This window comes from Egretta garzetta, unplaced genomic scaffold (assembly GCF_000687185.1).
Source record: "Egretta garzetta isolate BGI_Z169 unplaced genomic scaffold, ASM68718v1 scaffold37, whole genome shotgun sequence".
Classification (NCBI taxonomy): domain Eukaryota; kingdom Metazoa; phylum Chordata; class Aves; order Pelecaniformes; family Ardeidae; genus Egretta; species Egretta garzetta.
This window is the reverse complement of record NW_009260269.1, coordinates 89,691-105,115: the sequence shown is the minus strand read 5'-3', so window position 1 is coordinate 105,115 and position 15,425 is coordinate 89,691. Positions and strand designations below refer to the sequence as shown.

At 36.0% G+C, this 15,425-nt stretch overlaps 1 protein-coding gene across 1 annotated transcript in view; it reads right to left on the bottom strand.

The window, feature by feature from the left end:
• TBC1D22A (TBC1 domain family member 22A) overlaps nucleotides 1-15,425 on the bottom strand; it is a gene marked incomplete at its 5' end in the record, with an annotated part of 157,499 nt that overhangs the window by 106,006 nt on the left and 36,068 nt on the right. Inside the window, 3 exons of the mRNA XM_035897844.1 lie at nucleotides 7,757-7,819; nucleotides 9,374-9,502; nucleotides 14,424-14,494. Of these exons, the coding sequence (XP_035753737.1) occupies nucleotides 7,757-7,819; nucleotides 9,374-9,502; nucleotides 14,424-14,494 (263 nt within the window). The remainder of the gene's footprint in view (nucleotides 1-7,756; nucleotides 7,820-9,373; nucleotides 9,503-14,423; nucleotides 14,495-15,425) is intronic.

Here is a 15,425-nt window from a genome sequence, read left to right as displayed (position 1 = left end):
CCAGAATGCAGAGGCAGGTAAGTAGAGCACAGACAGAAAAGCTCAAACCAAAGAGCTATTAAGAGTGGGCCTCAATACCAATAAAAAAAAGGAGAGACATTGTAAAGGACCCCAAGGAGATCGCATAGTTTGCTGCAACCCCAGAAGTCAATGAAAGCTCAGGCTTCATGAAAGCCTGTGAAAGACCTGCCCTGAAAGGATGCAATAGGGAGAGGAAGCTTAGATTACGAAGCCTGTATTATTTCTATTCAATCTCACTTCAAATTTTTGCCAGACTAAGTTCCAGTTTAAATAAACTCTTATTCTTTAGTTTAAAGCCCTCTTACAGTCATTTTCAAGTAAGGAAAGGTCTAGGCATGTATGACTCGCATCTGGGTGCTTGAGTGTCCCATCACAGGCTTCCACATGAGCTACCTGAAGCTGAAACACATTTGCACTTTTTCCTTTGAAAACAAGTCCCAAACATCAACATCTACCCGCCTCCCATGGGCTTCTTCTGAGAATCAACTTTCCTTAATCTCCAGGTTTTTTGTTTCCCTGGGATGCTGAAAATCCAAAGAACAAGAGAGACGATCAATAACAATAAATATGAAAAGCTTTGGCGGGCACTGAAACACAAGCCTTAATGCAGCTCATGCCTGATCCATTACCGCTACAATTAAGATTCAGTTTTTCCTCAGTATGATTTCAGTTTTGGGGCAAAGATTAGGCAGAAAGGGAGGTACTCATTTAGCAAATTCTCCATAAAAGCCTCTTGTTTTCATTAGCAAAGATGCTTATTCCTTTAGCTATAAATGCTTCTTGGTGCTAAGTCCTGTCACCTCATGTTTTTTAATATGCACTGCATATTAAACTGAAAAAACACCAGCCTCTGCCCATCAAGCAATAGCCAGTGGGGATTCATTGTCTATCAAAAACTGTATAAAGACCTTAAGTTCTGCAATTTACAGCTGACTTTTACATTTTACAAAATTATACCTTTATGCAATTACAGTTGTTTATGTTGTATTTTTACTATTATTGGAAAACTGCAAATCTACCAAAGTCAGTTAGCTCACAGACATCCTTCCTGCCTTTGTCAGCTGCCATTTCCAGGTTCAGTAACATTAGTTTTTCCGTATTAGAATCATAGAATCATAGAATGTTTTGGGTTGGACGGGACCCCTAGAGGTCATCCAGTCCAACCCCCCTGCAGGGAGCAGGGACACCGCTAACTAGATCAGGTTGCTCAGAGCCCCGTCCAACCTGGCCTTGAATGTTTCCAGGGATGGGGCCTCCACCACCTCTTTGGGCAACCTGTTCCAGTGTTTCACCACCTGTGGTGGTGTGCTCCCCCCTCGTCTCTGACTCCCCCTCCTTTGCCTCTTTCAAGCGATAACCACCTGTGCCGGTGGTGATAGATGCATCTGGTCTGTGTCTGGTCATGAAGGATGCACCCACTGGGTGTGGGGGGAGACAGATAACAATGCAATAGGCAGCGGGCTGCACGCCAGGATCTCCCCTTGAGCAGGGATGCCTCTCAAGGTTACTCCTCGAGGTTGAGAGGTTCCTTACCACAACAGATTCTTGGTAAGTGACTAACAGCATGCTAACTTGGAAATTTTAGCTAAGTGACATAAAGGACTGATTGTGCATCTATAATCCTTTAGACATAAACCGTTGACCAAGTCTGGGACTAGGATTGGATCCAGCCACACCCAGACTCCTCTCTGAGGGAGTTTAGAAAGCAAGGGGATCTCTTCTGAACCTCCTGACTCTATGGGAGGGTCCCCCTAATGGTTTTGTCTGACCCTGTCCTCTGTGCAGTAAATAACAAAGTGTACCTTGCCATCGAATCTCATAAACTATTGTCGCATTTACCACTGACCTTTGTTAACTCACTGTTTTACACCAATAAACCACATTATTTATGCCTCCCTCTCACTCTATCCGCAACACCACCCTCATTGTAAAGAATTTCTTCCTTATATCTAGTCTAAACCTACCCTGGTTTAGTTTAAAACCATTACCCCTTGTCCTGACACAGCTGGCCCTACTAAAAAGATTTTCCCCATCTTTCCTATAGGCCCCCTTTAGGTACTGAAAGGCCGCAATCAGGTCTCCCTGCAGCCGCCTTATCAGTGTTATCATTCTGTGTTTTGCTTCAAATAAAGGACATGTTTAACATACTGCAAATACAAATAACTTTCTTGAAAACAAATATCAGATAGAGGTGAATAGAAAAACCTATTTAAATAGCAATTGCTGAACACAGAATAGCATTATGCACTAAGCTAAACTCCTGGTGCAATGGGGTTACAAAATATGCAGTGAGAAACAAAAAAGCAACCAACCAAAAAAAAAAAAAAATCAGTAATTCAGTAACAGCTATCAGAATATCCACTGTAAAAGCTATAAAAATAGTGCTTTCATGAAGGCATGTCTCAAGTCAAGTAACCCCAAAAATTGTACCATCAACCTTTCCTTTCCTCAGAACCTGATAATATAAGTAGTTTGCATTGCAAATTAAGATGCCTACGGATTTCAAAGCTTTTTTAAAATCTATGTATGAAAACTAAGGGTCATAGTTGGATTTTTGTCTGGGTTTGGTTTGGTTGGGTTTTTTGGGGTTTTGGGGGTTGGTTTGTTTTGTTTTTAATATTATCAAGCAGGAAGGATCACTTGGCGACTGGCACACCAGATTTAATATCCCCAAATGCATCTAATCAGAAATTCAACAAATAACACACTGAAATAGTGTTTTCAATTTCCTACCCATTTTCACAAAGTCTCATTTACTGTTCTGAATTGAAAAAAGTGAGCACTGCATACCTGAAAGGCAGACTGATTTAAGTTTCTATAGAGCACTCATCACTGTGTTCAAATAGGACTCATTAAAAAGGTCACTTTCCCAAAAGGTTTCATTCTTGATTTCCAAACCAGCAACAGAAACTGGAATTACTTTTCTACTATGAACCACTACATCTCATGAAATGTCATTACCAATCAATTATTCTGCTTTGAATTTAACTTTCATTCATGATAACAGTAAGAACTATATTCATATACCTAAAGAGAAGAATCCATTAGCTTAAGTGCAGACTCTGAATTTCTTGTGGGTTTTGCCACCCCAGAGAGAACTCCAAAACCCTCAAAGCTTTAATCATGAAAGCTTTTGAGAATTTGCTCTTTGTTTCTCTAGGTAGGGAAAAAAAAATAGGTGGGGAAAAATTTATAAACTATTTTTAAACTGTGTGGTTTCCTTGAAATTGCTTCTCCCATATAATGAAAGTTTAGATGGAAAATACACAGCCATGTACTATTCATTTCAACAAACCTCAGTTAAAGATAAAGCAGAAATTGATAATAAATTACAGACTACTCTACATCAACTAATCGAATTTATTAAACCTACACTTACAGTCATTAGTCTTTAAAACAAACTTGACTCCAACTCCTCTCTCCTCCTCTGACAGCCAGTATTTATTTATTCCCAGTTCCTTAAGTCTTCTCTCCAACATTACCTCCCCACTCCCTGGATCTGCATAACTCCCATAAAAAATAAACACATTAAACTGATTTTAAAAGCAACATATAATAATGAGTTATTTCCACACATCAGACTCAAAATACCTTTTTCTAAAATGAAGCATTTTATTACAGAAACCAAATTCCAAGTTCAGATAAGAAATTAAAACAGCTTTATTAACTCCAATGAAAAGCCCTTTGGGAACAGACTCAGATACCACCAAAAAGAACAAAAATCCTGGAATAGTAACATTTGGAAATTGTAGTCAGAAGACAGCGTGAGTTTTATATACATTATGTTTCTGGTCTTTTGACTAGTTATTTTTTTCAGCTCTATCACCTACAATCTCTTCACCTCATTCCAAGTAACATTATTCCTAGCAGCAGTATCACTATTCTAAACATCTGCAGCATAACAAAATTAAATATGTACAAGACCCATCATAATATCCACAATAACAGGCTTGCAGACTATGCCACCTTTTGGAACCTTTGACCCATACTCCAATTTCCCTCTCTTCTTTATAGCTCTTGCCATCTTGCCTTAGGAAAGGGGAAGCGACTGTTGCTCACCTGGGACCAGGTGCATCTTCCCCCTCACTAGAAGGGACTCAGTGCCGGGAAAAACACAAGGCCCTGCCTGCATTGAGCCCTTGGGAGTTGGAAGGGATCCCCTGTGAGGATAAGGGATGAGGCTGTGCTAGGGCAGGGCTCCAAAAACCCAGAAAGGAAGAGGAAGAAACAAGGTACAAGTTGAATGTTATGATCCTTCCAGCATCATTTGCGCTAGTCTTTATAAGATGACATAAAGCAAGTTGGGCTTGGCTCTCTTGGATCAGACAGAGACCAAAGGCAAAGAGTCAGGAGATCAGTCGAGCATCTAACACATAAAGATCCCGTGATTCTGTAAAGTTCGGGATACTGATGGATCAGTAAAAATTAAATCAGATCTTTATCCCTTCTTTGTAACTCAAATATTTCCTAGATTTCTCCTTAGCCCACTGACTGCTGCTATCCACCCTTTTCTCATTCTAATTCTTCTGTATCTCAAGACCACTCACTCCCAACTAACAGAATGTTATTAAAATACACCTTTGTTTTACGCTTTTTTTTTTTTTTTTTTAAAATTAGTCAGTTGTCACAATCTCACTCCTCCAAGTTTTCTGTAATTTTTCCATCAATTTCCTTACTACTCACTAGGGAAAAAAAAAAGAGGTTGGAGTAGGAAAGATGGATGGGATAGAGTATGGGCAGGGTTTTTTTCTCGGGGGCGGGGCGTTTGTTTCTTTTTTTAAACATGAAAGCAGCAGCAATCTAGCTGTACAATGCCTTAATCACATTGATGAGAAGTATGTCCATCTACTTTATGTGGCTCAATTACACTTGTTACATGGCCCAATTTACTAAACATTCAAACTAAAGAAATATTAGTATGACCAGCAAGCAGGGGTATGCAACCGACTAAATTAATTTAAGGAGTAATTCCATCTTACTTGCAAGAGCAATCACAGTGGATTTAAAATGTGTTTCTTTTGAGGCAGTGTTTAAGATGCACATATCCAATGAAGCATTAGAAAAATATACCTTTGGACAAGTTTAACAAATAACTAGAAATGAAAAAAAAATGCTAATTTTATGAAAAAAAATATTTTTAAACAATATCTCAGAGTAAATCACATTAAATGAACATGCTACCTGAGCAATGTTGTTATCTGCCAAAAGACAATTAAAAGGGGAAAAGTTCTAAATAATTTTAATGATCCCAAAATTAACTGAAACTGTGTTCCAGACTCAAACTTTACTGAATAATATTTGCTACTGAAGTTCTATTGACGTATCAGATTTTCCTTAGCAAGAAGTTACCTAGGCACAGTATTCCTTTTTATTTTAATTATTCCCAAGCAGTAATAAGAGAAGTGGTTTATTCTGGAAGCATCTATTAGTTCTGAAGTTGGCTGTCAGCATTTTCATTAAACCAGCCTATTTTCAGGTTAATTATAATTCAGCTATATATATATTAAAAAAAAAAAAATAATCTCCTTTCAACTGTGACTGCTTGTAAAAAACACTGCACTAATATCTTTTCCACATGAATATTCTCTCCAAATTCCCACATAAACTCTTTAGCTCTAAGTTAATCATTCAGCCAAAAAGGGCTTGTAACTATCCTGTAATTATAATACTTTTCAATGTCTTACATAGGATGCTTTCCCCAACACACTAAATATTCAACAAAATGCACATTTCAAATGTTGGAAAACCTTGACCATATCTTCTTTAATTATCCATACAAGTTTACTCTAACATTTCTAACTGTATTATGGAAAAAGAAGATATCCATGGTAAATAGAAAGCTGTGTTCCTACAAACTATTAACAGGTTTGCATCTAGTCTAAAGAAATGTATTAACCATCTCTTAGGAGCAGTCACACAAATATATCATATGCATAATCAAAAAACCAAAAAGACAAAACTAGTCCAAGATCCTACAGGTTTCTATTTCTATCTAATAATCTTACCATTTTAATAAATAACGCTTCACTTCAAAATATTCACCAAAGACTGTCTGTCTTAGTATCATTCTTATTAAACTACTTGAATTCTCATCCAAATAACTTGATTAAAAGAAAGGGCACTCAATATATTCTACAGAACGTGTTTACTGGAATTTCTGTTTTAAAGTTAGTATTACTATTGTTCACCTAATTTAGAAATAAATACACCATCTAGGAGACATTTTTTAAATGTTTTGTACTCTGCAATCTTCCCTTAAAAACAAGAAGATACACAGATCCTTACACTAGACAAGTTAAGCAGCTTCTAATTTCTCCTTCACTAAAACACAGGGGGAAGAAAACCAACATCATTTTGGGGTATGTTCACCCAAACTAAGCACTATGAAAACACAATCATTGCACACCACAGTCATATTCATTCGAGACACAGATGACCTTCACTGAAACCTTAAGAACAGTTTAATCATGCAATGCAAGAAGTAAAAAAACCACCACCCCCAAAAAAGCTACCACTTTATGTTGAATGCAAATACATCTCTAGAATAATTTAAGAGTATATTGCTGACACAGTTCAAATATTTCTTTCCTCCTAGAAGTATTTGAGCGTTCTTCTTTCTGTAGACATTTTTTCATGAAAAAAATATTCACCTCCAATTTAATTTACTGGCTGATTTCCAGCTACAACACTGACATTGATCTTATTCATTTCTTTAATAGTTTATTGCTTGCTGGTATTGTTTCCCATCTTGTCCCTTTATTTTTCTTACTTTACTCTTGGAGTCATCCCTAGAAAAGCCCAAGTAAAACATCACTGTGTAGAAAGCAGACAAAAAGCAGTATTCTTAGACCTTTTTCTTTCAAAAAACTGTAATTGGTTTCTTCAAACCAATTTCTCCAACATGTGTGGAGGAGCATTTACATTAAACTAATTGCAAGAGTGGAAAAACAAATGAAACCTAGTTCTGCATTTAACGTCTCATATCATGTTATGAACTATCAGAAGATATTCTGTGGGTCTCTATAATGATACTAATAGAACCTACATGGAAGTACATTTGAATGTCTAACAAGGACCATTAGAAAGAAGAAGAAATTGAAGGATTAAAGGAAATAATTGGAAGAGGATGATTCACACAATCTATACTATTTATGACCTATATACTTTATGAAGAAAAGTCCCCGTGGGACTCAATTACCCAACAACATAGACCAATTTGATTAACATATTTATCATTACTTGATGTATACCTACTACAGTAGTAAAATAATTTAAATAGTGTACTCAACATATAAAACTTAATGAAGAAGCAAAATCAAATAGGAACACAAACCAGTCATGCCACAAATTCACAAAAAGAAAATTTCCCAAGCGGAAGACTGTGATGATAACTTCCAGACCTTGAATGATTTTGACAAATACATGCTCTGGATTACTTCAAAAACACATTATTAACAAAATATATAAAAAGCAAAAAAGGAAAAAAAACTCAAAGGCACAAGACCAAAGAAAAAACTGACAGATTCAATGCAGGAGATTAACAAGATACTTTTACTACTCATATTCAGACAGCTACTTTTAGCCTATGCTTATATGTCCTCATTTTTGGGACTTTTTAAAGCCAGTTCTGAAGTCAAAATAGCAAGTGTTGTCAAATCAATTAATAACCAACACTGTGATATCAGATTCATTAATAAAATTATTTCTTAAAAAATTATTTAGGTATCATTCTTACCTCTGTTACTTTGGGCTGAAGTCTTAAAACTTCAGGACTCATGCGTGGGATATCTATATGAATCTAATTAGACAGAAAGAAGAATACTGTAAAAGGAACCAACAGCACACTTTTTAAACAACACAATAGTTAAAACAATCCCACGGTATTGCAGTATTAGTTATAATCCCATTGTATCACTGTGCTGGTTTTGGCTGGGATGGAGATAATTTTCTTCATAGTAGGATGTAGAGGGCTATGTTTTAGATTTCTGCTGAAAAATGTGTTGATACCACAGGGATGTTTTCGTTCCTGCGGCTGACACAGAGCCAAGGGCTTTTCTGCTCCTCCCCCCACCCCACCAGCGAGGAGGCTGGGTGGGTACAAGAATTTGGAAGGGGGCACAGCCAGGACAGCTGACCCCAAATGACCAAAGGGGTATCCCAGACTATACAACATCATGCTCAGTATATAAAGCTGGGGGAGGAAGGAGGAAGGGGGGGACGTTCAGAGTGTTGGTGTTTGTCTTCCCAAGTCACCATTACACGTGATGGAGCCCTGCTGTCCTGGAGATGGCTGAACCCCTGCCTGCCCACGGGAAGCAGTGAATTAATTCCTTGCTTTGCTTGTGTGTGGAGCTTTTGCTTTCCCTATTAAACTGTCTTTATCTCAACCCAAGGTTTCTCACTTTTACTCTTCTGGTTCTCTCGCCCATGCCACCAGGGGGGAGTGAGCAAGCGGCTGTGTGGGGCTTAGTTGCCGGCTGGGGTTAAATCACAACAATCACTATTTTTGGAATACCATGGATTTACCGTATTTCAAAACACATGGCCAAATCTAAGTCACTGTTAATCTATCAATGAGGCAAAATAAAAAAAAAAAATGCTTAATTTTCCCATTTGAGGATCCTTATAACACATTTTGATTGTTTGCAAATTATAGTCATACTGGCAATACTCATTACCCCAGGGTAATTACAAGGAAATACATACTACTACTTCTGCAAAGTCATGTTCAATTGACACTATCATATATACTTCTTGCTACTAAAGATCAGGCTTGAACCTGAAAGAAAGATCTCAGCTGCTTCTGTCCCAAGGAAGGCTAAAGTGGGATTGCTTAGTCTATACTTAGTGATACAAACTATTCATTTTAATACAAAACTTGAAGAAAAGTTATCTGCTTATCTGGGTGGGCAAGCAAGTTTGACACTTCTATTATTACTGCACATCATACACAGTTTCAACTTCTTAAGCAGAAGTATGGAGCCAGTAAAAAACAGTCGCTGTTATACTTCCCCTGTACCATCCTCACTCATACCAAGGAGGGTCTGAGCATGAGATGGAATAATTGAAAACCCTACTAATTTTAAACAGAAAACCATGGCAGCACCAAATGGCAGAATCACATGGCATGACTAAAGGTGACATTAACAGAAATCTACTATTTTGAATTTTATACCAAAATATTTCATATTTTTGCTTCTGAAATGTAGGAAAACAATTGATTCGAGAGCTGTCTATCAAGTAAGATTAAAGAAATAGAGAAAAACAGTAGCAAGCTTCAAAAAAAAGAAAATCTCTTTAGGTTCTTTAGCAGATGCCCTGTAGGTAAAAGTCACTTTGAGAGGTGTTCTACCTGTCTATAGGTATCTTGGTGATTTTCATCATTTCTGGAATCATAGTATTGTTCAACAAATGCAAAATACTCTTTGCGTTTTCTTTTTAAAGTGCTTTCTCTTCGGTCCACATTTGCAGGAAGATAGCCCTGAAAACAACAGTGAAATGAAAAGGATATTACTCTTTGCCTTACAAAAAGCACCGCTGGCATTTGATTACATGTGACAGGAAAGCTAATAAACTGATGTAGTGCCATGCAGTCCTACGTGGATCTGAATATTTCTTTAGTAAATCAGTTTTCTAATCATTCCAAATGATACAGAAGTTCAGATACAAACAGCTTACTAAATTCATTTTTTTTTTTTATTAAGAAAAAGTTTCAAGTTTTTCCACCTTTAAAAAGCAATTTCTCATCAAGAATTCTAAGGTGAAGTTTTCCTTCAGAAGAGAAAAGCTCAAATAAGTAAGTTCAGATAAATCTAATGCTATACAGGGTCATTATTTTCTGCATTCCCATATGGCCACTACTGGAGCAATTTTATTAAATTTTTTTTAAAAATGCGTATTATCTCAGTTGCCTTCAAGTAGGAATTATATAATTAGCAAATATGTTTAAATTACAGTTTAATAACCTGTAGTGCAATGGAGTTTTAATTCAAAAGTTATACAAACATTCTAGCTACTTTATTTCACCATTTCAGATGAGAAAAAAAAAATAATTTCAAGCTTTCATTTCATCTCAACAGGTTATTAAAAGCTTCATCACACAAAAAGACTCAACAGCACCAGTGACTGGGGCCTTAGGTGCAAGAACGCCTGCTATACATTTCCTTAGCTGTTTCCCAAAAGCGATTTATAAATATTACCTTATTATCCATAAGGTATGGACACTGGATGCACTAAGGAAGTCATGTGTCAGATATGCAAGAGGATATATTATTGCATTAAGTACAAAGTATATCTGAATGGTTCTTCATTGAACTCATTCATATATATCTGAAAATCCTCCCCAATCTTCCCCACTTGCCCCTCCAAAAAAAAAAAAAAAAAAAAAAACCACCAAAAAACCAAAAAACCCAAAAACCAATCAATTCTCGAAAAAAAAAAAAAAACCAAAAAACCAAAAAACCCAAAAAACAATCAATTCTGATTTTCTTCTTTTTTCCAGTTTGAATCCCATTTCCAGCATCTCAGCCCACTTTCCATTTAAAAAACAAGCACAAGCTTGGGTCACTACTTCAGGATTTTACAAAAGGAAATTTGATGAGTGTTATTAAATCATCGGTTTACATATAAAGTACACTTATTAGAAACACCATTATTCACGTAACTGGCTACCAGAAAGTTTCCTGAACATTCAGAAATAGTTAATGCTTTTTTGTAAGCAGCTTGATGTCAAACGGTCAACACCAGTCTCCCGTAACACTGCAAAAAAGACAGTTCATATTTTACACACATGGCAGTCCTGAAAAAATACTTCGTATAAGAATAATTTTAAAGATAGATGGGCTTTGAAAGAGATCTGGATATCCAAGACAATATAAGAGAAATCCAACAATCATAATATTCACTAGTCAAGTCAAATTAGAATATTTCTTGCCAATATAACAAAAGCTCTCCTTCCACAGTAGCAGCTATCACCATACTAATGGTAATTAGTAAAACAGAGAAATCAAATTTATGTCAGATGTAACTTTCCTTAAAAAAAAATAAATAATCCTCATAACATCAAAAAATCCTATACTAGAAGTGCAACATATATTTGCATTTATACAATGAACCATAGCCACCACAAGTAACTAATAAAATGCTGTGCATTTAGCTACAAAAACAACTTTCTTATTCAGTCCTAAACTCTACAAGCAAAAATGGAAGGTGTAAACGTAATGTGCTAAAATTGCTGATTATACAATAAAAATAAATACTCTAAGAATAGGTATATAGGTTCCACTGCTCTCCTGCAACAACCCACCATCATAGCCCATTTCTATAACTTCTTTTTTACTTACCACATAGGGAAAAATAATGCACACCATATTAAAACTTCAATAGATTTTTGAAAATATCTCTATATTAAAACCATTTAAAGTGTTATTCGCGTATATTTTAATATCCTAGTTTAAGATGCCAACAAGTACAAACCATATTACATTCCACATACCTTAATAGGTACTTGCTTTGGCAAAACTGTATCTTTTAAGATGTACTGACTTGTGTCTGGTTCCAGGTACTTTAAATTGCACCAGCTTAACTTTTGCCTCAAGACTCAGTCTGACATTTAATATCCTGTCCCAGTGTTTTGTATTAAGTTAAATATTGAATTTTGCCTCCTGTTTATTCTCAACAGTTGGGTTTTTTTCCTGTAGGATATCTTAGTACCATTAGAAAATAATTCATTTGTGAGATCAAATGTGATTGTTTAAAGGATACCAATATTTTCTCAGCAAGTCTTTTTGCCATTATTCCCTTTCAAAGACTGAAGTAATCTTTCAGTCAGACATGTCTTGTTTCCTGTTCACTTTACAAATTAGGTTTTATTTTTAAAAGTTGGAAAGGCTTGAACATATCATCAGGGACTAAATTGGTGGAGAGTTTAATCCGTTTATTCATTAATTTCCTCCAAAGGCTTTTGCAACCATATCTTTAGTTTTATTATTCAAACAAGAAATGAGCCTGAACAGTTCTGCTTGCTGTTTTGGTACAGTATACCTAATGTTTTTGCTATATTTTAAAAATAAACCATTTAATTTTTTTACATACTGTTACAAGTAAACATGCATAACATCAACAGCCCCTGAGCGTTATATCGATTTTCATATGTTTTCTCTTTAAAAAACTGTATCCATCAAACACATGTTAACATTATTAACCTTCTGTTTAACAAATATCTCAATTGTTCTATTTTTTTAAATCATATTTTAAAAATTGCAACTTCCGTGCTGGTATTACAAACAAGAAAATCACCTTCTGCCTCAGATTCCATCAATTGTCCTCAGTTCCCCAAGTAAGTCACAGTTTGGGCTTTTTAAGTAAGAGACTGAATAATTCCAAAACAAACACATCCAGCCTCAATTTATCTCTAAACTACACTTTGGTTTCTTTGGTTTTCTCGTCTTTTTTGGTTTTGCGACTGATCTTTAGCCAAAACAGTTTTGCTTTTGTACGCTTATTTCCCCAATAGCGCCCAGTGCACCTTATAGCACAGAAGATTATCAACATTACCTCCTCTTACCTAGGATGTACATTAGCAGTAGGTAACATGTTTAAACAACTAACATGACTTAAAAATTAATTCTTAAAGTTAAAACAAAATAACCTGAAGACAGTTTCTTTGCAGAGGTATGGCAAGACAGCCAAAGATAAGAACTGAACTGGAATGCATCCTGAACTGGAGTGGTTAAAACAACAGAACAAGGGAACTCTACACTTAGGATCCCATGTTCTTACTTGAAAGTAAGAAAGTGACTGCAGTTAACTTCTGTGTAATTCAAATTCTCTAAACCTCAGTGTCAGTCCACTGATTCAGAACTTAACCTATCCTTATGCTTTAGCTTACTGTGTTTCAAAATCAACTCTGAGTTAGCCATAACTTTTTCTTACTTTGAGTATTTTAAAACAGTCATCCAAAGCTTCGAGGGAAAAAAAAAAAAAAAAAAAAAAAAAAAAAAAGCTGTTTTCATTACCAAAATCTCAGACAACTTTGGAAACAGAACTAAAATAAATTGTACACTGTATGTTTAATCTCAATTACAGCAGGATGTTTGAATATCCACCCTTAAGAAGCTGCATCTGCATTTAGCATTAGAAGGAACTAAGCTGCAAATTTAGTAGAACTCATCAGCAAGAGACCCTCTTTCAGTCACTGGAAATCAGTCTCAATCTGAAGTAAACACTTTGCATTCCCCGATGAATTATTCTATAAAAAGCAAAGCTATTTAAGTCTACTCTCTGAAAAATTTAATAGTGTTAAACTGTTGTGTGTATAACTCAGAATTTTAAACAGTCCTTAAATGCATGAAGATTTGCTGATAAAGTGTCTTTCACAGCCTCTGGAGAGTAGACAGCACGACATTTTTGCTTCTTTTAAATACAAACATCTTCACAAGTTCTTCTCCCAACCACAGGCAGTCAAACAGCTAAAATGCACAACCGTTTGCCATCGCAAGTATTATAGCTGAAAAGACTGACATGAAAAATACTCCTATGAGGAATACATTGTGGTTTTGCAGAAGAAACTTTTTAAATATAGTGCAAACACAGAGATTAAAAAAATCCAGTTCTGTAACACCAAACCCAGTGAATCACAGATTCCTGCAAGCTTGCCTCTGATGGCCGACTGAAATGCCTCCGTGTTCTGTTCCATGGTATTTCAGTCACCTACTCCCAAGGTACTGCCACTGCAAAATCATCTGACCACTGGGCAAAGTTCAGAGAGCTCAGCCAGCCAAAAAGTCACACTACAAAAAAAGTGATTAGCTTTTTAATTAGCTTGTCTCCATGAACTGACTCACAGGTCTGACATCAGGAGAGCCAATGCCACAAGGTAACTGACCACAGCGATTCAGATTTGTTAGTCTTAAACCACTACAGAAAAATCGGCCAAAAAACCTGTGAGATCCTATCACAGCTTTTTCCTCAGTACAGTGCTAATCCTGTCTTGTAGTTACTTTAATGTGAAGTCAGAATGAAGCCTTTCGTAGGACACTGATAGGCTTCGTTTCCTCTACAGTGTGCCTGTTTCCAAGAAAACTGTAAGAATGTACTTGTCTTTGAACTCTCCACCATTCCATCAAAATTGGTTGAAAGAGGCCACTGTTATCACATAAGCCTTTCTTTCATAGAAAGCCAGGCTGAAAAATAAAGATATACAGCTGACATGATTTACTACTACTTCTCATTCTCCTCCTTTCAGTTTGACAAATTAATCTTGAAATTGAGCACAAGAACAGAACTTTCATTACAATTCAGCAACAAGACACAATGTTTTCAAGTATCACTGATGGATTACAACTCGAGCAAAATTATTTGTAATGCCTGAAAAGAAGGAAAAAAAAAAAAATACAACTTACCGAAAGAAGCTTCCATGCAAATGGACGAACCTGTTTGGGAATGCCAGACCAACTCAATTTCCGTAATTCTTCTATTAAAAGAGAAGTATTTCATGAGAACCAAGGAAACTACTGTCAATTAGTATAGACATATATTCAAATTAGCACAAAATTGTTTACAACAATGGTCATTGGACTTCATAAGAAGACATGATATCAGAACTATATGGCAATTCTATCAAATTAATAAAATACTGGATAATTACTATCCCTAGGGATACCTCTGATAATAGGTACTGAGCATGACAAGGTAACTTTCTGGAGTATTTCTCAGCATTCTTTTTTAGTATACATGCCTTATATTACCATGCAAGAGATAGTCAGACTTATTGTATAACATGCTTACACAGATCCTAATTAAAAATGAGATTTACAGTTTCAGAAACAGAATAATACTTTATGTCTGAATGCTGGAATTTAATCCCATGCCATATTCTCACTCTTCATGTTGTGCTCCTTTCTCTTGAAAGCTGCTTGTCAGATACCATACCCAGCTAAACCAATCTGTGGAATTTCACACATTTTTTGTGAAAACTGCTTATCATGTGAAAAAAAAAAAAAATACAGAAAAATCATGGAGAATGTAAAGACAAAAGATGCTTAACAGTGCCCCTAAGAAATAATATTTTTATGAGATATCTACTTGTAGCTCATTCTCTTCTTACTCCTAGTAGAAAAAATGGATTAAAATTGCACCAGTCTAGATTATCAACCTACTAAAGAATACAGAATAACAAAAATCAACATTTTAGAATCACAGAATCATCACTTTGGTTGGAAAAGACCTTTAAGATCATTGAGTCCAACCTTTAACCTAACCCTGACATCCCACCACTAAACCAAGGCCCTAAGCACCTCATCTACCCATCTTTTAAATACCTCCAGGGATGAGGACTCTACCACCTCCCTGGGCAGCCCATTCCAGAGCCTGACAACCCTTTCGGGGAAGAAGTTTTTCCTAAT